The sequence below is a fragment of the Rhea americana genome, unplaced genomic scaffold (assembly GCF_003343005.1).
Source record: "Rhea americana isolate MKP2758 unplaced genomic scaffold, rheAme1 scaffold_166, whole genome shotgun sequence".
Taxonomy (NCBI): Eukaryota; Metazoa; Chordata; class Aves; order Rheiformes; family Rheidae; genus Rhea; species Rhea americana.
In genome coordinates this window covers 1,871,979-1,898,722 of record NW_028185772.1, presented here as the reverse complement: position 1 = coordinate 1,898,722, position 26,744 = coordinate 1,871,979, and the positions used below count along the sequence as shown (strand labels likewise).

The following is a 26,744-nucleotide window of genomic DNA, read 5'->3' as shown; positions in this document are numbered from 1 at the left end:
GGCATGCTGGCATAGTGAGTTTAAGTAATATTTGTTGTATTATGCTTATCTGTCATCTTGGTCAAATCTACAAGTTAAATAAAAGAAACAGCTACAGTAATTTTGAAAAGAGTAGAGGTCTATGTCAACGTCATTAAAATTCATGGAACTGCTAGCTGGAATGGTCAGATATGAAAAAATGACACTGATGAARGAACAAGAAACACAACCAAAATAAATTACCAAAACAATTTTAAAGTCCATTTCCTAACTGAGGAAAAAAAACCCAACAACAAAACAAAAAGCACCACATTTTCAGATATTTGACAGCAGTGAAAACAAGAAATATGCATGAAATATACTAAATTCTTTCTCTAATTAAAACAAAATTTCATTTTTCCCTTTGGCAGGGAGTTAGCAGATTTTAGAACTCCACCAGGTCTTAAAACCCATGTAGACTAACCTCACTCAAGACCTGGCTTCTCCTGGTTCTAGAACTACACTGTTTCCTACTGATGTTTACATTGATCCCTTCCATTTGTGATAGAATACTTTCTCCATTATATTTACAACCATTGCTCACATAGATTAATACTAGAAAGATGTTTCAACTATTATAAGGCAATGTAGTAACACAGAGTTAAGTAGGAGAACCAAGGCATCATCTATCAAATTTATGGGAGTCAAACACTAAGGAATATAAATTCTTTCAGAATAGATGTATACTTCAGAGATGTTTTAGAGAAACATATTGTATCTAGAAAAAACGCCATTTGTAAAATTCTGCCTAAAAATGATAAATGCCCTATTTTTACRATTAAGGACTTTAACATTGAAGAATTATAGACCTGCAGAATTACAGTGGAAAACACATACAGACATCAAAACTGGCTGCTGAAAAGATTAACTATAATGCCAAAAACTGTTTTGCCTTAGAGGAAGCCCCAAAACACCAACAAACAAAAACCACCACAGGCATCTGTGTTATGCTTGATGAAGAGTATTGCTAATGCTAATTTTTTATAAAAAAAAAGAAAAAAAAAAAGCTAAACCTCTCACTTCCTAAAAATCTTCAACGAAGTTAGTGTATTTAAAAGGATTCACCACTAGATGGCCACAATTCACACAGTTTTTAATGTCTGAGAAGTAGGTGAAGAAAAAAAAATTAAGCACTTAAGTCATTCAACTCCTGCTCCTTTGTGGAGTGACTCTCATGAAGATCTAGAAAGATGTTACTGTAGTATCCATATACTTAGAACTGAGGAAGCTTTTTCAATGTGCTTGCATTCTGTTACAGTACAAAAACTCTGCTTTTTGCAATTCTGAAGCATTGAAATGCTCCCCAAATCTTGAATAAATATATATTAATCATTCCTAAATATTCTTATGCACAAGTTTCTTAAGAGTATTTTATAAAAATATTTTCTAAAAAAAGAGTATGATATACCATACAACTTTTATTTACTGGTATATTCCTGATTTATACAGTGGTAGCAATCTTTGAAGATACAAACATCATGCGCTGCCACATTTCTTGAAAATACTGTTCTTCTAAAATTATATTAAACCAAGAAAAAAGTGGCTACACAGTTTTACATATTCTTTAAAATTAAAACAAATCATGCTTTTATTATATAAACATCTGAAGAAAAATATGAATCAACATCTCAATATTTAATCAGGACTACAGGAGTAAATTGCAACCTCCAAATTGCTTTATAACTGTTTTAGCCACCAAATATTATTTACTGATCAATGAATTCCTTTACTTGTAATCACAATGAATTCCTTTACTTGTAATCAGAAACAACATCATGTAACACTTTTTCAGTGTTATCTCTTCTTAGCTTGAAGCTCTATTTGCAAATCTTGTTATTCTTATTCCATCACTGAAGTTACTACACAACCATATCCAAGAGTTTAGTCTTCCCTCCCCCCCCCCCAAATGTAAAAGGTAATTTTGGTAGTTGTAAAAAAAACAGATGTACCTTCTAACACTACCCCTCTATTTGGGGACACTATTATTGGAAAGAAAGTAAAAGTACCTTCTCAAATAAACTATTTATTTTGCACATTCCCTCTACATCCATGAGTACTCTTACGCACATGCACCTCCCCTGTCATAGTTCCACCGCCACACTACCAGCTCAAAGCTCCTCTTCTCACTAAGAACAATGAGGTTGAGGCAAGTGTGATCTAACCCAAAGGCTAAATTTCAGAAAAAAAAATGTTTTATATATATATTTAAAAAATCCTTCTGAAAACAAGTGCATTAATAGATAACTAAGTCTTTAAACATGAACAGAAAACTCTGCAAAAGGTAAAACTCGTATTTAAGATTTGAGAGAATTCAGAMTCTCTCTCATCTGCCTGCCAACTATCTACATGAAATGAATACTATCAGAATTCAAGATTAACCAATCTACTTACACCGTTCACCAAATAATGAGAATATATCATAGAAAGAAATAGTCATGGAATAAACATGAAGGTTTGCGCTTGAAACTGTGTCTCTACTATTTAAAAGAATAGCTATTTGTGTTATGTGGGTTGYTGTGATAAAGTACATTTGCAAATGGTGATTTGTTGTGAGTGAAGCCTAAACAGATAAAGGCCTTTACCTTCCTTAGATATTTCTATTTTTCAAATATTTCCAGGATTCAAAATCACTTGAGGGAAATCTAGAATAAAACTTAATTAAACAAAAAGAAAAACAAACAAAAAAATATCTTGACGAAATGGTGATGACACCTTTTGCTGCATCTCTTATCCATTAATACAAAAAATTTCATTTATACAAAAAGACAAATACAAACTTTACCAAAAAAAATCTTTTTGTCAGAAGAAACACCTGCAGCGTAAAACTGGACCAACTACTATCTAGATTTCGAATAGCTGGGTCTTTGAGAAGAGAAAGATGCAGCCAGGTTAACAGATGCAGGTTTGGCCATGGACTGAGTTTTTGCAAAATTAGAAACACGCCTTTTTTATTTTTAGTTTTTTAAACAGATGTCAAATTGAAACAAAATTATAATTATAGAAATCCAGAAAGATACAAAAGAAAGCCATATGTAAGAAAAAACCTTCCCATAAGCAGGTATTCTCCTGAAAAGTTGTTAAAAATATTTTCTTTACTGTCCTGTCCTATTATTTTAATGAAATGATKGTATTTTAGCAGAAAAACTAGACTACTTCATCCCGAGTGTCTGAAGCTCAATCAAATTACAAAACAGAAAGAACACGRTAACAATTTTCACTTGTTTCCCTGAATGTGATTGCAAGGGAAAGCTTAGACACTTAAATGGCAAGTCAACCACCTGCACCATCATCAGAATTACATGGAGTCCCTGTGGAGTCTTCACAGCACAGCTGTAATTAAGGTGTCAGAAACATTGTACRAACTGTGGTGGTGGCGGGTTTATAACTAAATACTCCATTTTTATGGAGCATGAAACATTCAGGCTGCTTAGAAGGACARGGCAACAAGAGCAACAAACACTGCTGCACAAATTCAAACTCCATTTATGAAAGAGGTTGACAACATGTTGTTTAACCTCCAGCAGAACTGACCTCTCGAGAAAATGGCTTAACAGGTGACAGGCAGACTGCACCCAGTTTTGAGCCCATGGACATACACGCATGGACGAACTGCGGGGAGCTCAGCAGAGGGCCATCAAGCTGGTCAGGACTGCAGTACTTGCCTTGTGAGGGGAGGCTGGAGAAGCTGGGTTGGATCAGCCTGGAGAGTGGGGAGTCCTAACAGCAGCCTGCCTACCCCTAGAGAGAGGTCATCAAGAGAGCGCCAGGCTCTTCACAGCACTGCATGGCAGGAGGACAAGGGACAACAGGCGTAAGTTGAAATGAAAGAGATCCAGATGAGGTATAAAGAAAAGCTTTTTCATCCAGAGGACGGCCAGGCAGTGGACAGGCTGCCCAGAAAGGTTGCACAGTCCTGCAGGGTTTCAAGACTCAATGTGATAAAACCTTGAGCACCCTGCTCTGACCCYACAGCTGACCCTGCTTTGGGCAAGGGTTGGACTAGAGATGTCCTGAGGTCCCTTTCAGCCTGCGTAATCCTGCGATCGTATGACAATTGAGCAGCTCAGCTGAAAAAGTAAGCCAGTCTTAAGAAAGCCTGAAGTGAACTCCTCTACTGTCCCAAACTCTCAACTGCTGAACAGCTAAAACCATGGCTGGTACATAATGAAGTCTCCCAAATCAGCAGGTAAAAGTAAGGTTCCAAAATGCTTTCAAACTTCAAAGCAATGAATGATACCCTATGGTCCCCTGCAGTGGGGTGAATGGGTCATTCCCCCCACCATACACACACACTTCTCTAAAAGAATTAACATTTCTATGCCATAGATGAACTACGCTAGAGGTCAGTGTAACTACTTTAGGATGACTGAACAGAAGTAACGATTCTTTAAAACACAGAAGCCATTTTACTTTGCTGATATATATGTGAGACCATCTACAAATTAAAATAAAAACTACTCAGAAAAATTAATGTAACAGGAGCCTTCCCTCCCTGTCCTGCCCCAAGTCCAAAGGAAGCTAGAAAAAAAGTATGCATCCACCCTCCTAATGTACTTTTAWCTACTTTTAAATAAATTCAAGTAAAGTAGAAAAAAAATCTTCTCAGTATTTTTCATTAAGATGCATTTCAGTGTTCCCAAAGTTACTACTTCATACCTGCTTTTATTTAATTTCAGGATATTAATTATGCATTATTTCAAAATTCATGATGATCACAGTGCAGCTCTACAGCAAGTCCTCAGTACTCAAGGTCCACAGATTACRCAAAATTAGTTTTAGTTCATCATTCAAACTATTAATGAGGATCCTGATATGACAAAAAAAAATTTGTATGAGACTCCACTAAATATGTTCACTCAGTTTTATAGCAAATTGTGTATATATGGGGGTCTTGTTTTTCTGCGTATGTTCTTACTGTACAAAGCATCAGAAAACATTCCTAGAGYGCACTAACACGAAGTAGGTGCAGCAATTTTATTGAGAATACAGATCTGTAGAGCATTCTATCTAGTTTCAAAATCCCTGACTTGGAGTTTCTGAAATTTTCCCCATAGTTTTACCACTGTACTCCTAAAATAAAGGATATGCAGTAATTAATAAGAGTATCAATCAGTTTAATGGAAATAGAACAGACAAATAACTACAATTCAGAGAGCTATAACTAGGATTCTTTTCATTAATGGAGTAAACTGGAAGTGCTCGAGTAATCCTCCATATATTCCTTCTGCTCCTGTCAACAGTTACGGGCAGGTTTTGAAGAGGCATTTGAAAAAGTTGAAACACTGTTAGTTTCAGTGTGGGCAATTCGTAYACAAAGAGCAAAACAAAATCCCAAACTAAAAAGTGTACAGATGGAAATTCAAGTATAAACAGTTAAATGACTAAACTAAATCAAAGCAGATCATATGTAAGGGACAACAAGCTGTAGTGTACATTGCATTAAAGACAGGACCACCACAAAAGAAAGCAAGGAATGAGTGGCCCAATTTGAAATATGGTATTTACAATTGCAAATTGATGGGAATGTAAATTAAATAGCAATTACATATCATAACTTTTCAGGAGAAAAGAGGAAGAGGGGTATATTTGATTGCAAGGAAAGTAAAATAAAAGCAGATTTCAGAAACTGAGCTGTGAATTGATACAGTCAAACCAGCACGAAAAAAGTGAATTTTGGAAACACATAAACTAGATTTGGACACAGCTTGGATGTGCTAAGCAAGGAGAAAAAAGAGTAAACATGGCAAACTCAGAAGATGCTTGATTGATAGGAAGAGAAAATTCCAAAGAGCAGGGAAACAGAATAGGTTTCAGGTATGTAATGTAGATCATCTTGGCAATGCTAAGTTTAGTGTTCAGACTGAACTTCTGGTACTTAGCTAAAGAGGGTAGTCCAGACATCCATAATATACAACAAATTGGTCGKCAGAAGTCAAAAACAACTGATCAAGTAGGGAAAAAAAGACAGAAAAAAACCATCTTTTCCCCCCTTTAAAAAGTATGATGAGCCAGAGTACAACTCTTATGTTCTTTGTATTCAGCTACTGCATGAACTTGGTTTAAGCCAGTTCCTTCTGAGAACTCTAATTTTAATGGTTTGTGTTTGCTYTTGGCAGTTATCCTGGCCTGCCCATGTGAACAGACTGTGTTCTGTGCAAGGCATATCTCATGAATAGCCATGGATTTTCACAGAAGTTGTTTAAGGCATTTTAAATGTATATTCAAGATGCAGAATCAGATTTAACATGCTGTAGTAGAATATAAAGGATGCCACAGCAGCAAAGATGATCAATCTGCCAAGTCTAATAACTTCCTCTTACCATACGCCCAGTTACAAATTTATGTGCATGCATATTTCCTACCTGTTTGCTATAAAGTACTCTTTCTTTAGAAATTCAAAAGGAAGCAGTATGTTTAGAGTCTGTAAGACATCTTTACAAAAAGCTTGTTAAACATCCTCTGCATTCTTGCCAAAATTCATTTCCTCAGATTATTTGCTGGGCTTTAATGGTTCTACTGATTTTTCAATGTCATATTCATAAAWTATGGTCAGTTTACAACCACGACACACTGTGGAACTAAAATGCATTCTTTCCGGAAGAAATCACTGGAGCAATGGCAAAAGGTAAAAGGTGTGAAAGAACAGGAGAGCTGAACCCATCTGCTGAACACAGATAAATATATCTCAGTTCCTTAAACAGTCATTCAGACATTTAGAGATTGTCTATCCTCACTTACTCCCAGTCCTTCATTTATTTATTTATTTTAGGCAACTTGTCATTTATAACGCTGCAAAAATTTGCCAAAAGGAGTTCCACTTATAATATACTATCATGCATAAGTTAAGTATTGCAATGCAAAACATTTTCCCCCCACTTGTGCTGTAAAAATAYGTATTTTGATGATCACGGTTTTAACAAAAGACTTCATAAAATGCATTCTATAACCACCTTACAGATTTTAAAAAAATGCTTTGATTGGGTATATATACCTTAATATTTTAAAATAAAATCCCTGGTGCCAATTGCATAGTATATTTACAAATAAATGATGGAAAACATCCCATTTAGTCTATGCTTCCACAAAACCAGACTGATATATTATAAATGTTAAGAGTGTAATAAAATATCTACTGATTTTGTCACTCCTACTTTTAAAAATATTTAACTTAACGTCCAGCTTAAATTTTTCAGTCCACAATTCTTCTTAGTGGTTATTTTATGCTTAATACCCTGTTTRCCTGTATCTGCAAGATTACTGATAGAGCTTTAAGGTTTGCAACAAGATCTGCTAATTCTATGAACACTTCTGAAAAACTTTCAGAATAATGCAGCCAAAAAACCCCCAAGTTATTTAAAATAAAGTCTTATACTGAGAAGTGACTGTGGAAGATGACACATCGGGCTATTTGTCTACCACTGACCTCCAAAGTCATAAAACAGCACATAAAAAAAGATCCGGTTAAAACAGTTTCTTTCTTTCTTGCAACACAAAAACAATAAAGTCTCTCAGTAAGAAGTCCCAGCTCAGCAAGGAAAAACACATAGCAGTCCTTGAAAAACACATTAGCTAGCAACATAAAATGGTATGAACAGACATACCCTGGGAACAAAAATGAGTAAGAAGACTCTATTTTATTATAATCACTTTTCAGAATAGACTCCTAACTCACTCATTCCAAAAAAACCAAACCACCTCCCCCTCAAAAAAACCAAAAACCAAACTACTAATAAAAAACCAGTGTACTCCACCACCCAAACAAACTGAAATACAAGTATTGTGGTAAACAGAAAGCTGAAGAAAATGGAAGCAGAAAACTTGGCAACTCCACAAACAAGAGCACAGCTTCCCACCCGCAATTGTTACAGTTATTCCAAATTTTTAAAGAAGGAAGAAAAAAAAGTCTCGCTCAAGATTGTGTTAACAGACAATATTTTATGTACCCTCTATGCATGGTATAAAGTATTTTTTATGAACAATGATAGCACGTACATTAAAATAAGGTTATTGCTATTATTGTCTGTCTACCTTTATATACAGGCCTTTAAAACAGCATCCTTTTCTACTTGAAAATAAATTGGAACATGATCTAAATATGAATCTTGTATTGAAAACACAATCCTATTAAATAGTCACAGAAGAATGCCTTTTCTGGATGGCAGCGGGGTGGATTGAGATTTGTTTGATTTTGGTACTCTTTACAAAATGTTTTAATTCTAGGGTTGGGAAGTGGTATGGTTGAATTTTATTAGATCTACTTTGCTGATTAAAGAAATAAMTTATTCATTAGGAATCTGAAACGCATACAACGTAACAACTGAAATTAACAGTTTGGGGGCCTAATAAAATTTTAACTAAAGCCCAATGYTTCCATATATACATAAGCTGCTATAACACTCTACATTAGCTAATTCAGCTAGGTGGGTGAGAASTGAATCATTCATTTAGCCTCTGTTCTGTTCCTTCCCTAATCACACATACATGGACAGAGTTTGACTCTGCTAATATAGTAAGTCCTACAAATTTCCATTCAGAGTTATTCCGAAACAGAATTGGCTTAAGCTAAAACCAGAAAAGAATAACCCAAAACAACCAAAAAAAGAAACAAAATAAAACCAAGAAAATCCTCATGAGAAATTAAGAAAGCGCCTGCAAAAATTCCATGAGTTGCTCTTTACTTATTGCGATGGTCTCATGAAAATATTTAATATTCAGAACACAGTCAGAATTATTTCTGCATTCATTTATTAAAATTCATCACTGGCAGCATTTTGCTTTATTACAAGCATGAAATTCATTGCTCTGATAATCTGTAATCATCTTATATCAACAAAAAGGGGAGATGAACTGTAGAAATATTACTTTCAATTCTTCCAGCCACTGATAGACTTACCTTAGAATTCTGAGACCGAGGAWGATTTTTTTTAACTTGATGTTTGATAAGAACAACTCCCTTCTACTAGAACAAATCTGATTATTTTAAAAAAATGTAAAACACACAGAAAATTTATCATTCAGTGCAAAAGAGAGAATCATGAATGCTTGAGGTTGAAAGGGACCTCCRGAGATCATCTATCCAACCCCTCTGTTCAAGCAGGGTCACCTAGAGCATGTTAGACAGGAAACTTGCTAAGTGTTAGAGCAATTGCTAAGTGCTAACGGAAGAAAGCTTTGAATCTACCCAAAAGGCAGAACTGCTGGATGTAAAAGCAAAACAAATCCTACTACTRTGCCCCACCAACTGATACATTTTGTGTAAGAGTAACACTGAAAACATGTTCTAAACCAAATCAAGATCCCAAATTTGTTTTATTTAGCACTCAGCTGTTAACTGCATCATTATTCTTCTAGAAAGAGACCTGACTTTCTGAAGCTATTTAAGTAGAGAACACTATTTCCTTTTATGTTCAAAGTGGTCCCTTGCAGMTCCTCTCCTTTACACTGATGAACTTGCCTTCACATCTACAGGAAAAAAACCTCTGCTGTGCAACTGGTGCTTCTGTATGCCACTGAGAGRCAAGCATTCATTAGGCTCTAGCWGGATACAGAAGGCAATTTTAAAAAYGGTTYTACAAGTATAAAAAGATAGCCAGCATCTGACTCTCAGTCAGATTTATTTTCTAAACCCGCTTGCCTAGTTATCAATTCACATTTCTCTATGAATTTAAGTGACATTTGAAAATCTGAACATAGAAATGGCTAATGAATGTAGAAATTGGCTAATGAAGGGATTAACTGCTATTTTCCAAGTGTTCTCTGTTTATGAAGACCATTAAGACATAACCATACAGTATTTTTTATATAAATATATATAAAATTATACTGTATCTGTATACGCAAGAGCAAGTGAAAAGAATACTAAAGTTTGTGAGGAGAATTATTGATTTTTGCTTAGAATTTATATTTTGTTAAATAAAGGTGACAGAGGACCACCTGGTAAACCTGTGATTGAATAATGCAAGTAAACTAATGACAGAAGAGATTAATTTACAAATCCCTTCCATACCAGTAATTCTGGCAGCATTCACTCAGAGTCAAGATACCAAAAAGACCACAGAATTTCACAGAAATAGTAATAACATCAAGTTATTAAAAAAAAGTCAGAAGTCAGATGCTATTCAGAGAAAATTTCAGTAATACAAGATAGATTTTGTGTGCATGAGTGTGTGCTATTTGTGAAAAGCATAGCTGAATACTGTGCAAGCACAGGAACATTTTCAAGATAGAACTGAGAAGCTGAGCAACTGAAGAGAGAAGACAATTACAGTAAGTAACAGCTGAAGACTGTGATGGTTTGCAAATTGTAACCATCCTTCCACCTCCTGCACAATTAAAATACTGACAAATTTCATGGAGGAAAGGGCATGAAATAAGTGTGGGGAATAAAAGCACATAGGCCGACTCCAGCTTCCTCTCTTGGTACCTTTTTGAGCTAATGCATAATTCTTACCCGTTTTGCAAAAGTGTTTCTCTTGTCAGTTGTGCTATTCCCCCTCCTCATTCCTCATCCTCCCTGTAGCTAAGATATTTAAGTTGCTGTGCATTATGTATTTTAGTGATGACACACGAAACGTCCTCTCTGGTTCAATCAGGCATGACATATGTATGTGGTCTTTTGCCTTCTTTCATTGCCACAGGGAAACTGGCACAGTCCAACTGAATGTAATAAAACTTCCAAATTAAAAACTAAAGGCAATAAACTGTTCTTCCTAACTTGCAACAGGGATCCACTATAGAAAAAGGCTAAAAGATCTACTTTTGGAGGTACACAATAGCCTGTAAGTGAAATTACACCTTTGTACAATTACAAGCGGAAGGAAACCTCAAGGCTCATGTCTCGATCACATATATATACACACACCAATAAGTGTAGCGCAACACAGACTTAATCACATGCTGCGGAAATAATTTACTTCCGCTGCTTTTGTAACCAACCTGTGCTTTCTTTTAAATACATTTTGTAACTAAAGTATTTGGTATCAGTGAACATCTTACAACAGTTCTCTACAAAGAGCACATAGAGCCCTAACAGCTCTTTTCAAAATCTAGGTCCACCAAATGATTTTTCTGAACTCCTTCGTTCTATCCCTTAAAATCTTTACTCACATGTGAGTATTTTCTTATAAAAAGCTAGAAATAAAGCATAAATAGAAATACAGCTAAGAATTTATGGATTCTTCTCCTAGAAAAAGATTTACTCTGACACTTCATTATAAGCATGAGGAACATAAAGCCCTCAACATTTTGACAGAAGCAGAAATGGAGAAGTGTAACACCATTTTCTTCAGTGTTTTAGTTGGACCTAAAGCATATTAATTCCTTTAGTTAGATGAGGTTGACTTGTAAAGAAATGCTGAAGTCTGACTTCATCAAGACGAATCAGTAATTTCTAATTATAGTAAGATAAGACAAGACAAAATAAAACACTGTATCATAGTATGCTGTCTCTGATGTTAAATGCAAATTGGAATAAAAGCAGATTTTTCATGCTTTACCAAGATTCTGTGGGAAGAGAGCCAAGATATTTTAACTGATTTTCACACATACATATAACAAACTACTTAGAACAGTAGCTATCATTCACTGCATCTATTTATGTATTATCCATTTTCCTTCTACAATAGTTTTCCACACATTATTTCATTTTTTAAATATTTGGCCTGGAAATAGTTTTTTGAGCGTGTGTGTGTGTGTGAGTGTGCACACATGTATTTTTATAGCCAAAACTCTAAAATCTTACGACAATGGCTTCTCTGTCTCCCCCTAATAACATAGCTGGAGATTTCTCTTATTTTCCACAAAATTCTCAATTTTTAAGCAATAAATTGCTTAGTCTTTTTTTGTTGTTGTTGTTGTTGTTGTTGTTGTTCTGGGAGAAAGCGCACACATTTCTAAGGAGAAGTTACCCACTCAAAGCTGGCCACAGGACAGTGATACTTATTTCCTCTGACAAGTACTTTAAGATTTACAAATAAAATTCAAATAACAGCACAGCAGAAATATTCACTAGTATTACTGAAATGAGCTTCTAGCAAGGCTAACGTAAAAATAGAAGATTTTAAATTACGATCAATCCAAATGAGTAACTCACATGAGTGAAACAGACACTGCCTTATGAGGACTCCAGGTATGCACAATTCTTGCATCTTATTTTTATATTTAAAATTAAAAACTTTTTATTTTTAAAACTGAAAAATCAAGTTTTGAATTTTTAAATTTTGCAAATTTTAAAATAATTTAACAAATCTCACTTTTCCTAATCATTTCAGTCTCTGTGATCATTTATATAGGTTGTTCTTATTCCAGTGATCTTGCCTGACAGATCTTGATATATACCTGAATTTCACTTGCATTATTGGCTCAGCAAGTTTTCTAGGTGCCAAAATTTGTGAAAAGTACAAGCCTGAATTTTTCTGAACTTTCCATTTTGGCTAAGTGACAGTCCACTCACTCTGAGATAGTCATCACCGCAGATAAATGACTAAACTTATCTTGTACAGAAAAGTATTTCACAGAAGTACTTTTTCTCTGTTATTTAGAAGAAGATGTCTTCCTCCTGACTATTCTTATTATTTTTATGTATTTATTTTTAAAAAATCTTTCTCACATTTTCTTTTCAAAAGCCAGACTTTAAGATAAGGAAGGACGGAAGGAAGGACGGAAGGAAGGACGGAAGGAAGGACGGAAGGAAGAATATGCCCTCTGTTATCTCACTCTACTATTGTAGAGGCAATACTTTCTTAGACATAAAAATAGCAGTAAAGCAGGAAGTGGATCCTTAGCACTCTATATGAAATCAAGATATTGGATGAATATTGACAACATCCTCTGATTTTTAAAGCTTTTCTTAAGAGCATCGATTTTTCTTAAATCTATTTCCATGAATCTTTAGAAAAAGGCTACATTAAGCCAAAAACAGTATTTTGAAGGGCAACAACATAGCTCAACATGAGGATTTTCCCCCTTTAATTATATTTAGATATAGATTGTGTTTTGATTCTTGTGAGAATCTGAACCTTGATTTCCTGAATATCTCTTTTGGATCCTTAATTCAAAGCAGCATCAATAATTCCTACTTGATTTTTGACAAGTTAATGCCACACATGCATTTGTGTTTTACTCTTTCCCAGCAGAGAAAAGTAGATTCTTAGCCTATAGGATGTTTCCCAAATGAATCACACTGAAAGAAATCTTTGGGTATTTTGTTCATTCTTTTCTCTGGTAAAAGAAAAAAGTCCCAAAACACAGAAACATTCTCTTCTGTTGGAAATTCTTCATATAAGCTAGGCATGGCTTTTAGCATCATTCTAATGTAAACTGTTACAGATCTACTGTTTGTGTTATTTGTGCAAATGTTTCAGAGATATATCCTTATTATTTGTAGAGCATTTTTACTCCAATCCTAGCAGAATACAATTCTTGTGAAGCTGAAGGAATCTTCCTACTCAACAGCCATTCTTCAATGAAAACCAATTCAGATGAAAAACGCTTCAGTAGGCATCACAATTGCTCAGAAAAAAAGACTGACTTGCCAAAGAGAGGCTATACTAGAAGTATTGATTAAATATGTAAGAGAGTAGTACTTRAGACCTTAGTGGTTCAGTCCAAGAGGTACCCAGAGAGGGAAACTCAGAGATAAATTACCAATAAAACAGCACAGACTCCTTAAAAGGTCTTATTTTCTGCAAGGACTGAGATAGTCTTTATTTGACACCTACCATAAAGACAACCCAGGATGACTGCCATTTATCTGAAGCCTTAAATCTGGATTTTATCATAATTGCTCAATGTGTTACTTGAGGGAAAGAGATCCAAGTCCCTTTAATTTGCCCTTTCTAGCAAGTCAGAAGGCTGACAAAAGTCCTCGTCTTATTCTTCATTTATCCACCTTTAGTAAACTGAAAGAATCCAGAGCATTAGAAATTTAAAATGGGAGGGCAGCAAAACTGAACTGAGCTGGAGCAAGAAATTGTGACTTCCATTTGATTTTGATTTTCTTCACTGTCTGTTTTTCTGTACTTCATAAAAATGGTATTATACTTCTTTCACATTACCAAATCAAGTAAGAATTACACAAGATCTACAAAAATTAAGTATCTGTACTGTGTCCAAAATACACTGTTCATAATACTTCAGTGCAGATGCTACATGAAAAAATATAGGAGCTCAAAGAATAAACATTTCTTCTTTACTTCCTAGTAAATCTTTAATTTGTAGTAGTAACACCTCTTAATGTTGCAATAAGGGATATTTCATGATTTGCAAAAACTTATTATACAACACTAAATTTATTAAGCCATAACTTACTACAATGCTTAATGCAAATTATCTCCTCATATTCCTAAATCTTTCCCGTATCAGCAGGGCTGTTTCAAGCAAAAAAGTGATTACAGATATCTTGAACAGATATCAAAGAACACAAATAATTTGAAAGCTTATTAAGCATTAGACAATACCACCATTCTTACAGAAGTGCACAAATTGTCAACTTCCAAGACTCATTTTTTCCCTAGTTTCCAAACAAATCTTTTATAAAATAAATCTAATAAAATTTCCCATTTCCCCACTTACTGTATCACCATTCCCTCCCCCCAAAATAAAGCTAGTTTAGCCGAAACTGAACTAATAACTAAATAACTAAATGTATTGTTCATCTCTGAAAACTGAAAAAGCTACAGACATAGAATTATCTAAGAATTGTTTCTACATAACAAATAAATAAATTATTTTCTTTTAGGGAGGCCAGAAACATGCCTAGAATCGGATGCCAGCATTCTAAAACAATGGATTATTTAGGAAAACACAACAAATAAATAAATAAAATATAAATGCATTCATATATATATATATATATATGCACACATATATATACACACACACATACAAGTCTCACTTTTTCTTCCTCTCTCTCTCCCTCTCTGTAAATACATACACACACATATATATAAAGCTCCTGCTCAAAAGTCAGTTAGGTGAAATGATTAAATGTGAGGGTTTTTTAATCTTCACGTCGAATCTCAAAAAAAGTTATTTGCAGTGTGGGTCACTGTAAGGCTCCTAAAGCTAATGAAACATATGCTTATATTCCAGTTATGAAAYAACATTGCTATCAAACATATTTGGAAAATGAAAATATTCTTAATTATACTCCTACTTTATAATGGATGCTGAAATTTAAGTGACTGCAGTCAAGAACTTTAACGAATGTACCTGTTTTACAACTATAGAAAACATTTGCAATCTATTCCCATATGGTAATTTGGACGGAGCGGATTCGTACCCTGAAAACTATGCAGACAACAGGATGTTAAAAACAGGTAAGTATTTTCACAGGAACCTAATAAATTTAGATTTAATAATAAAATTAACTAGTATTTTTATAAAAGTTTTGTTGCCTAATATTCTTATAGTACTTAACCATTTGAAAATGCATTAAAACTACCAAGCTAAAGTAATAGCAGTATCAATAGGAATAATTTTCAGCCAAATATATACTGCTGTTTTATCTTATCATTATAGACTGTTGGAAAACTTGTATTATTGCAGCAGTGTTAATAAATAGAACTGACATGGTAGACCATTGTCCACACACCACATACTGATTTTAGTAACACTRTATGTTTTAGGTTTCTCACCTTGTCAATCATTTTACGGGCTTCCATTTCTTCAGAATTAGGGTTTTCCAACTCAATAGTGTAAGTACCTTTGTCACTCTGGTCATCCTCATTGTCCTTTTCAGTAGCAGCAGAAATATGTTGACTTTTCAACTTTTTGTCCATCTCCTGGTTCTGATTAGGCCTATGGCCAAGGCTTCCCGAACTCCTTAACAATGCCGCTTGTAGGATGGGCAATGCAGCAGAAGGTTCTTCTGATTTTTGTTTCAACAGTTTTGCATGAGCACCATGCACTGCTCTGTGATGTGCCGAGCTAGCCTGCACAGATGAAGGAACTGCTTTCTCTGCTGACGTAGGCTTTACTCTTTCAGACCGTGCATGAGGTGCAGGAGAAGGAGTTTCTGGGCACAGAGCTCCTACGTTCTGAGAAAAAGAGTAAGAACGTCTCTTTCGAGGATGGTCTTCATCAAAAAATTCAATCATAAAAGCAGTTTGACTCACACCAGTTTGCTCTTGTTGCTTTTCTGTGGAATGGACTTTCTGGTGTGACTTTTTCAGCTCTGCGTGATGGTGCCTTAAGTGTTCTTCAAGTGCTGCTCGCTTACTATAATGCCGGTGTATACCAGCATTTTCTGAATCACTCTGTGTACCATCATCATGTTTATTCCCTACAAAAAAGCAAAAGGATTTACACAACTATGAAATTAAAATAAATCAAACCAAAACCCCAAAACACTCAACACATACAAAAGAAATGGACAAAGGAAAAAAAAAAGAGAGATAGATTTCTAACTGATTTTCTGTTTGGAATCCAACAGYATTCAGTATCTGGTTCTGCCAATATTGTACAGCTACAGTTACAGCTACCAGTCAAACAGTTAAACCTATTACAAGCTGATTAGTAACATTACTACATTTGAATTGTCCTTTCCCCCAAAATTCTAAGCTATGAATACTTCATGAATGACATACAGCTGGTAAGATATTGCCTTTTGTATTAAAGTTTGGAAATATTTTTCCCAATTATATTAATTTTGTTACACAGCCAGTTGATTACAAATGACTAACAACATTCTAGGCAAGGTTCAAACAAACAAACAAACAAAAAAAMCCCTAACCACTCTAATACATAACCTGCATATAACTCTTCCAGTTGCTGAGAACACCTTTTGAGAGCCACAGTTTATATTGTTGGATGGTCTTTTCCCCACCAATTACAAYAGCTTATAATGAGAAATGTCTGCTTAAGATTTAAATGAATTCCTTACTACTCTTTCCAGGAAGTACAGGGAATTTTTCTAGCATTCAGTCCTCTCAGCGTCTGATGTACTACTATCAGGTTCTAAAACAGTTATTTTCTCACTACTACTACTACTTGGAGATCTATGGATATTGGTTATATATTTGATTAATCAAACATACATACTTATGTAAATATACTCAGTAACAATGCCTTAAAATGTATGGAACGTTGAATATTCATTCATAGTAAGTCACATTTACCACTGAGCAATCTCACGTACAATGAAACAGTCCACRTTTTACATTTTAGCTCACTCTCTCCAGGGAAGAAACAGTTTTGCCTTCTTTAAACTCTTTTGGATCAGGACTTGTGTTTATACAGAACATAAGTGATYTTGTTTTCTTCTACAGAGAATAGCTTTTTAATGTTTTTTGCACTTACATAGAATAGGCAGTCACTATTCACTTACAAYAGGAATCATATGTTGGAAAGCCTTACTTAAGCAGGCTAATAACACTGCATATGCAGCTGAAATTCCTATTACACTCCTGTTTTGGACAAAGATCCTTCTATTATCTATTTGTACAATGYCTAAGAAAATGATGCAATGGTTCATATACTTCCGAATAATAGCAATAAATACCAACACAATTGTGAAACTCATACAACATTGTGAGAGTTCACTACAGGATATAGTAAAAAAAAGTAGAGGAGAAAAATCCCAAAGATTATCCACATTTTTTAAAATTCAACTTTCAAAGCAGCTAGATATATACTGTGCCTTTATGACTTGAAATAGTAGAATGCAAGAGAGATAACAGAAAATTACAGAACTCAGATAATTTGTCATGGCCAAATGCAACATATAASTTATATCTCTCAGTTGAATATTTATCATGTTTTCATGAGTTTCTACTACAAGAAGGCTAAAAACTTGTAAAGAGAGTCCTTCCTATTTATCAAAGTGGCATGGATATTTTTTTTAAAAATGCTCATGAATATGATTCAATATCATGAAGACCAAAGAAAGCTCTGTATATTCTCTAGAAATATTACACTGTTACCTCAATGACAGCACACTAGCAGCTAGCATGTGTTTTCAAACGTTATTTTTACATTAATTTTAAAGAGCTAACCATAAGAAGCAGACTTTTGATCAGTAATGACAAAACACACTTCTTCCAATCCCAGTTAGGTTAAGAGATGGAGATGATACTGTTGCCCCTCCGGGGAAAAAAAAAAAAAAAAAAAAAAAAGAAAGGGAATTGCAGAGTAAAGCTGCCAAAATTAAAAACAGCAAATAACAGGTGCTTAAATTTCTTCAGAAGTTTTCATTCTGAAAATATGAATGTCACCAGGATTTTCATCTGCAAATCAAAACATTTTTTTCTGCTAAGTGGAATCCAAAGGAAAGTACACATTTCACAGTTAACATCTGATCGCATTTTATTTGAAATGCCATTGTCTGCAGTAAATGAACATATATGATCATCTGGAACTTCATTCAATAGTAGTATTCCTACAATTACAATATTCTGACAATTTAGTATAAAAATTGAGCCYCTTGGTCTATTTCAGATTCATGACTCAAGCTTGATGCCATCACACATGATCARTTTAAGCAGAATAGTTATTTGATAAACACCTTGCCATTAATGGTTTCCTTAGATCTCATTAATATTCAGAGAACATATGCTATCAGAAGAGTTGCTAAATAATTTGATTCAGAGCTTTGATTCTCAAAAATAATTCAGCTTTTTAAAACAACACGCTGGAAAAAGTGCAATATATAAAATGTAGGTCAGGTTTGGGTTTTTTCTTTCTCCATAACTTCAACTGCATCATGACTTAGAACATCTCCAGTTAGTATACTTACTGTAGATGATTTTGGATTTTTTTTTTAATCCTCTTTTTAAAGACTTAATTGTGCAATAAAATTTCCCTGTATAGATCCCTGTGCGAATGTGGAATATCCATAATTTCAGCTGAACTCCACAAAGGCTCAGGGATTCACTTAACTSGATGGTGGTGAAGGACTGCTGCCTTCAGAAACAAGCATAGCTGGAATTATTCACTTTACCTTTCAGTCTCTTCAAGTACACCGGAACATCACTCTTAATACTTTTGGAATCCTCCTCTGTTGGTTCCCAAATCATTCTGGGAGGATTGTTCTGTGCTAGCCAATCTGCTACTTTGCTCTCTGCAGCCATCATCACAGTTTGAAGCCCAGGCAGGTCCTGGCCACCAGAGGAAGAAGGCTTCTTTGACTTGTGCCGCTGTTCAGACGTGAATTTTGTCACATGATCTTTGATTGTTACTTTTCCTGGAGTGTTGTCATCAAATTCAATGGTAAAGGAAGCATGCCCTGCACCTGCTGCATGGGAGCTTTGTGTGTCTTTTGTTGGAATTTCATGTATAGCGCTCTCTGCTATTTGTGAAGGTTGCTGGAATTCTTTTGTAGGGATTTCAAAATAACTTGGCTCCCTACAGAAAGGATAAAGTTCTTCATTTGCAGCTGCAGATTGCTCCTCAGCTTGCTTGGCATCTGTGCTGCATCCTATTAAGAAAAATAAAAAATAGATTTCACAATACTTGGGAACTTGAGGTTCTTCAAGAAATTTCCAAACTCCTGCAAAGGCCACTTGAATAATTTCTGGAATAAACAGTAAGACTGTGGAGATGACTGAGCAACATAGTTCTGGAACTACAATTCCAGAATTGCATTTAAAAAGGCATTACTGAAAAGACAGCACAAGCTTTGGCTGTAAGGACTGTGAAGTGGCAAAAAGCTCACTTTGAGAAAATTTGCATTCCAATGGATTTTTTGATGATGTAAAGAGCAGATGAGTTATTACCAATATAGAAAACAGGCAAAACACAAGAGAAAATAGTAGAGAAGATCATTATAGCAACTCCCATCTATCTGAAAAATGTCAAATCAAGGTGCCCTCAAATTAAGGGCTAGAGATCTAGCTCCACCTCCTACAATGTATTKTGTTTGATGAAATTCTTTGGAAAAACAATTCACACATTAATGCAAGATAAACATCAATTCTGCCTTGAATATTATAACACTGGTAAGCATTGGAAAGTGTTTTGGAACACAAACACTTTTTACTTTTCTACAAATGGTAAAAGAATCAAGCTAAATCCTAACGTCTGCTCATATTCCACTTGTTATCTTAATTTGTTAAAGCATTGAAAAAGCAGATTAGAGCAACAATAGTTGAAAGCATGCAGCATTTTACAAAATCATGCTCTGAACTGGGTAAAGACAGCAGGATGTGGAAAAAACATGGGGTAGGAATGTTAAAGCTTCTTGTGTTTGCTACAAAAGCTATCGATACACCTTTAAGGAAACAAGCCTTCTGATTGCATTTCACAGAGTAGTAAACCAGCCAAAATATCTGGTGTAAAGATGTGCTATAAGCAACGGATGCTCCAGATGTTAGCAGCAAGTTACATTCCAAAAGAAGAATTCTGAATAGTCCCTACATGTTTTATCATGAACTACATTAYGATGTTTAAGAAATCATTTTAGTTTGCCAAGTAAAGGAATAAGAATGCAATTAATAAATTTGTGCGGCTGAAAATAGCCAAATCCTATCAGCTGAGATAGTCAACACTTGTGTATGAACCCATTAAGCAATAAGGTAGCAATGGAAATAAATTTATGCAATAGTCAGGAATTTAAYAGCTAAAGGAGGAAGGGTGGTGTAATATGCCTCTGCTATTCTTCATAAACATATGCTTTTTGTGAATATTTAGGAAAAAGTTTAAAAGATTATGAAAACTAAAAAGAAGATAGTAATTTGATAYAGACAAATATGAACTAGCTTGGGAATAATATAATAGCAGGAAAAGTTAAAAAAAATAAAATAGAAAGTAAAGAATGTAATGGAGRGATGACAAAATTAGTATGCACTCCTGGTTGATCGCCATAACTGGATACCAAAAAGATAAAATAATTATTTGATAGAGACATACGGATTGTTTTAATTTATTTTATCTAAATGTAGCTGTTGCCAACACAAAAGATGCTCAGAATTCAGGCACTCTGCTGCATGCCAAGAATGTCCAAGCTAACACTTCTAACTGAGACAAGATCCTTCCACACCAGTTCTTGCAGTCAGCTTCTAAACCAGCCTATACTGAGGAACCTTTTGTATTTTGAGTATCTCATCTCTGTTGGGTGGTTTTTAGGTACTACAATAGCAGCTCACTGCTCCATTCTTTGGAAAATTGAATGCTGTTTCAGTCCCCATCCTGAAAACACTTTTGACAGTAGGTTAGCATTAAAGAATGAATCCATTTTACTGATGCAAAGTTCATTAAAATAGCTTCTGTGYTGCRACACAAAATGTAAAGAAGTAAATAAAAGTCACATGTTGCAGCTACTGTATTTCAGGTAAACTACACATCATTCTYACTCTGTTCATTCAGCTAACAAGCYAGAATGGACTAAGCTCTGCTAAGGTCAAATCTTTATCCAAGATCCTTACCATATGCAACGCTATTATTAAACAGGACGCTAATCCACCAGGGAACAAGCTCGTATGTACCTTATTTTTCTCCTGTGGTTTTAGCTAGATTCAAAGCTTCAAATTATGATTTTACATAACTCATAAAACTGGCAATTAAATCAGATATTGGGTTGATTTCTCCCTCAAAAGACGACAGGTTAATACAAGGTGATGCGATTCCTGCAACAAATTCAGCATTTGAAATCAACTTTTTATACTATCATGATATGCAGTATTTGATTCTGATTTTTTTTTTGAATAGGTGCTATAACATTGTCTGAACCTAAATTATGACAGAATGACTTTATCTAAATAAATTAGAAACCGAATTTAAAAAAGAAATTTCCAMTCAAATAGAGAAATTCTTAGAAATCAGATAAAAATATCTGATGTACAAATCAATTTTAATTATCTAAAAATACTGATTTCAAACTAAAGTACTTGCATTTTTAAATAAACCATAATTAATCAACATAAATTGAAAATTAATTTATATTCTAAGTTACCTTTAGAAATTTTTCTACTGAAGTTCTAAATCTAATTTCTGACAGGTTTCTAAATGTTACTAACAGTGACCTATAAAATAGGCTTATCTTTGAAATCCTATTATAAAAAATCATCTGCCATGCTGAAGGAAATTATGTATCAGGGAAATACAAACAGCATTGAGAGAAAGCCCTCGAATAAATACTTAAAGGTAGTGGCCAKCACAGCTCTCTACAATTTTTCAACAGAATGAACACAGCATCTGTATAGCAAAAACAGCAATTCTGTGGAATAACAATCAAAAGTGTACACTTTGGGAACAAGGGGAAGGAAGCATGTAAAGCTAGAGGAAATAAACACTCTACTCTGATTTAATAGCTACAGCATAGACAGTAAAAAGTTACAGCCTAGGCATATATGCAACAACTAATTTTAATGAATACCAGTCTCTGGAAAAGCTTTTTTTTTTTTTAGTTTTTTTTTTAGTTTTTTTTAAAAAAAAATTCAAGTCCTTCCATTAGTGAGTTTCCATTGAGATACGAAGACAGTAATATTGAAATAATCTTATTAACTTGAGACTGTAAAGACTAATTATCTCTAGTTGGTTTAGCAGAAACAAATCTCCTATTTGAATCTCATTAAACCTTGCCGCACCTCTTATAATTCATGTAATCTTTTCCATTCAATAAATAATCATGTACTAGATCATCAATGCGTGATGCAGACTCTTCATAGGATTAAATAGTTAAAATGGTATCAAGACTTAGGAATCTGAGTCACTAAACAAAAAGTTTAAAGAACTCGCATAAGTTAATTTATCTCTAAGTTGCTTATTTTTTTAGACCATTAGCAAGCTTGTTTCAATTTCATGTGTTAAATACTTGCAATAATATAATCTGAGCAGAGAAAAGAGTAAATAGCCACATTATCGTGAATATTTTTGGTAGACTACAAAGTTCTATTTTTAGTTCAAAAATATCCAAACATGAATTCTTGCAAAGTTTCAGATTTCCTTTCATTATAAAGTGGTTCTTTATATTTATTTCCAATTATTATATTCACTTATGTTATAGGACCTAAGGACATGAAAAAAAATACATACCAATGTGCTGAAAATTAACTTAAACTTTTCATGGGAATTAACTGTAGAGCAAAAGGGCCTGAAAAGCTTATGTGTATTTATTTTATAATAATATGAAAACACTGTTTTTTATTTTTTATTTTTTTATTTTTATTTATTTATTTATTTATTTTTTGCATACTTCCGGCTCGGATATTATATTTAGTGCTCTGATACTGAAGAAAAGAATCCAGGCAAATACCACCATCTCAGACTTTCTAACAGAACTGCTAAAAATCATCTTAAAGAGTCAGATTAGTTGAAACATATGACTAATGTCTATTTAGAAACTAAAGGACTGAAACAAATAAACCACTGTCCTATGCATGAGATTCTTCAATTCACATCCTCCAAAACTGTTTTTCCAGAAAGTGAATTCTTTTTTCTTTTTCTTAGGGTAGTACTTGTATAACATTTCACACAAGCCTTCATCCATGATGTGCTTACTCAAACTGAACTCTGTTTTTGTAGATTTAGTAGTCTTTCAGTTTAGGTAATTTAAGCTATTCCTGCATTTTGTTTAGATTAATTCTACTTGTAGGAGATACACTCATGATTAAATAACAATGACATAAACAAAGGAGATTCCTAAAACATATTGTACAGTTAAAAAAAAAAACATGAAAAAAAGAAAAAGAAAATGATGTATTTACTAGGATGGCTCCAGGTCCTAATGTCTTTAAATATGTATGAAAAACAAACAAACAAAACCCAACTAAACTCTGTAGAAAATATTAGCACCTTCTCCATTCATTATTCACTTATGACAAAGCTCACTAAGCTGACGCATATCAAACATATTCCAATTACTGAAGTTCTGTCTTGATCAGACTTATTTCCACGTACTACAAAAATAGATTRCACTTCATTGATTACTTAGTTTAAGAAGAGATTGGCATCTTATTTTTCTCTGAACGCAGGAAACAAAGCAGAAGTATGGCTAACTCTCTAAAAATTCTCTTGGTGAAGTAAATACACTAGCACATAAACTATATGATGCACTATTGGTTCTTAAAAAGCAATTTAAAATTATGATTTAAAAACAAGAATAGGCATGTTAGTAAGCAAACTGATAAAAAAAATCTTGTGTCATACTTTGTTAACGCCACTACATCAAAAATCACAGACATCAGGATATTACTTTTCAATAATTCTGTATTTAGTAAGTGCAAGAGACATGCATGCTTTAAAACASAGTGCATATACATACAAACAAACATAAAAATCTTTATCATAAACCTGTTTTTGTTATACTAGTTTCCATCTAAGCAATAGATGTTAGCCTCTATGTAACAAAAACATAGATACCAGAGGCTTTACCATCCCTATCTGGAAATATAAAGCAAGATACAAAGTCAGAGATTTCATAGTCAATGCTTCCTTTAATCTGGAAAGTAAGGAGATAAACTTTAGCCAAATGTATCCATAACWTTACTTGAAGGCAAGGATATACAGCTTTTTCTTTGTAACTGACAGCATAGGCACTTTTTCTTCATGTTGAGAAAAATGGAAGTGAAACAATATAAACATTGTCTTTTACTATTATTGCCATTAAGGACAAAAATCCATCTTCCTTAAATATGCTACAATTTTAAGAATAGATTTCTGAACAATACTTGAGTTGCACAATTGTGGAGCCAGACATGCCTAACGTAGGATATTAAATCTGTATTTACAGAGCCTTCATAAGGGTGGACAATAATGTATTCTACTATATTATTTTTAGCCAAAAATCAAGAAAGTGTCCTRGACTCTTACTGCCTTGTGATATAGTCGTTTTGTATGTGACAAAGTTGTTTCAGTTGCATCTAAAGTGGTAACATTTTTTATGTCTTCACCTGGTTTCTCTCTACTACCCCAATTTTAAGGGACTTCCTTTACTAGCTAAGTTATGAGGACTTTAGACTAACAYGAAAAAGTCATTAAAGGCTAAGACAGAATGTTATCTTAACTCCAAGGATGTTGACTTCATCACACTGCAGAGTTATTTTAGTTTATTTTCACGTTTTGAGAGTTTACTCCAATTACTCCAGAACAGGAGTCATGACAAYCAAGTCAACTACTATTACAAGAAGAGAGAATGCCCACCCCAGTTTAAACATTTTAAAAATTTCCAAACTTAAAACTGTTGGGCCTTTAACTCATATTTAAACAGCTAAACAAAGATGGGTTGAATTTTATCCCAATTTCAGTAAGTTTTGAAGTTATTCTTTGTATAGGAAAAAGTCATTTTATTTATAGGCCTGATGATAGTCTTAGGAGCCTAATTATAGACATTCAGATTTCAATTTTGGCCACAGGCATTGCAAATAAACAAGCTAACAAAAAAAACCTGTATGGTGCGGAAATAAACATTACCAGTTTAACATACACTATGCAAATGATTATTCCATGTAATATGAAATACTAATGCAGCAAAAATGAATTACAGGAGAGAATGTTAGCACAGATACCATATATAGTTGAGAATCAAAAACAAAAATAAAATACTACCACTTATTTTCAGATTTATTTATTAAAACATCCCAYTGCAATCTCTGAGTATATGAAATGCCAGATATGAATTAAACTGATTCATGAAAGGCACTGGTTCTGGTAACTTTACTCTCTATATTAACTCATAATTAATTATATTATATGCTAAAAACTGATGTAACATGTCTGAAATTGGTCTCTGGAACTGTACACAATTTCTCATAGGGCAATTTTTTTAAAACAAATTCAATTTTAATATGCCTTTATCTATGCAATCTCTACTAAAGTATATACTTTGAAGTTTCATAGAAAGAGCAATAAACTCACAAAAATGAGATGACAGACTTACCAGAAGCCCCTGTTTCATGCATTTTTTCTTCATGCTTGCTATCAGGCTTACAATCACTTTTTTCATCAGCTTCATCATCCCCCCACCAGGCTGGCTGTCCATACAAAGGTGTTCCACGTGGCATGGCAGAAAGATCTACAAAAACAGGTCAAAGCAGACAAAGTTTCTTTTCCGTTTAGTTGCAATACTTTGATTCAAATGACAATAATAGTGCGCACTTTGCTCAGATCTTTCCTCCTGGAAGCTAAAGTAGATTGCTTATATGCATTTGCGCAAATACAAAACCAACTCGGAGGCTGGATAAGTGATCTGGGTTCTAAATATAAAAGCTTACTAATGACCTGATCAAAACTTCTGGCATAAACATTTATGCAAAGGCAGCTGACATTTCTTATTGTTACCCTGAAATATCTGTAAATATTATTTTCTGATTTCAGTCTGAAGTCATCAGAATAGTAGCACATTCCTAAAAGCTGCCTGCTGCTATTTCTGTGAAAAGATTCTCACTTTTATCCACACTGACCTTTCACTGAAATCTGAACTCACCATAAGAAAAACTGATCAGATTTTGCAATGTTGCCAAGATTCCAAATAGCTGACAACTACTATAAAGTACCAAAAGTTACCTACTGTAAAATGTTAGTTAGTGCAACCACCCTTTTTAATGGCTAATAGTTAACTTATATCACAATGAAAAAAAAAATGTGTATTTGTTATATACAAAGCCTATACATGACTAAAAACATTTAAATGAYTAAATGAAACACATTTAAATGCAAAAGTTGAATGGGGTGGGAGGAATGTTTCTACCTAGATGATAAATTGACTGGAGTTGCCTTGACCTGACATCCTAAGAGAATACTTTCATTCTACTGAGATTCAGCTATTTTAATATCACACACACGTTCTCAAAGGA

The 26,744-nt window shown here is 34.0% G+C and overlaps 1 protein-coding gene across 6 annotated transcripts in view; it reads right to left on the bottom strand.

Annotated features, from left to right (window-relative positions):
* Positions 1-26,744, bottom strand: part of CEP170 (centrosomal protein 170) — a 111,071-nt gene that overhangs the window by 42,289 nt on the left and 42,038 nt on the right. For all 6 annotated transcript variants that reach the window (XM_085300610.1, XM_085300605.1, XM_085300607.1 and 3 more), the window contains exons 7-9: positions 25,829-25,963; positions 18,956-19,432; positions 15,654-16,300 (exon numbers count right to left, since the gene is read on the bottom strand). In XM_085300610.1, coding sequence (XP_085156736.1) covers positions 15,654-16,300; positions 18,956-19,432; positions 25,829-25,963 — 1,259 coding nt within the window. The remainder of the gene's footprint in view (positions 1-15,653; positions 16,301-18,955; positions 19,433-25,828; positions 25,964-26,744) is intronic.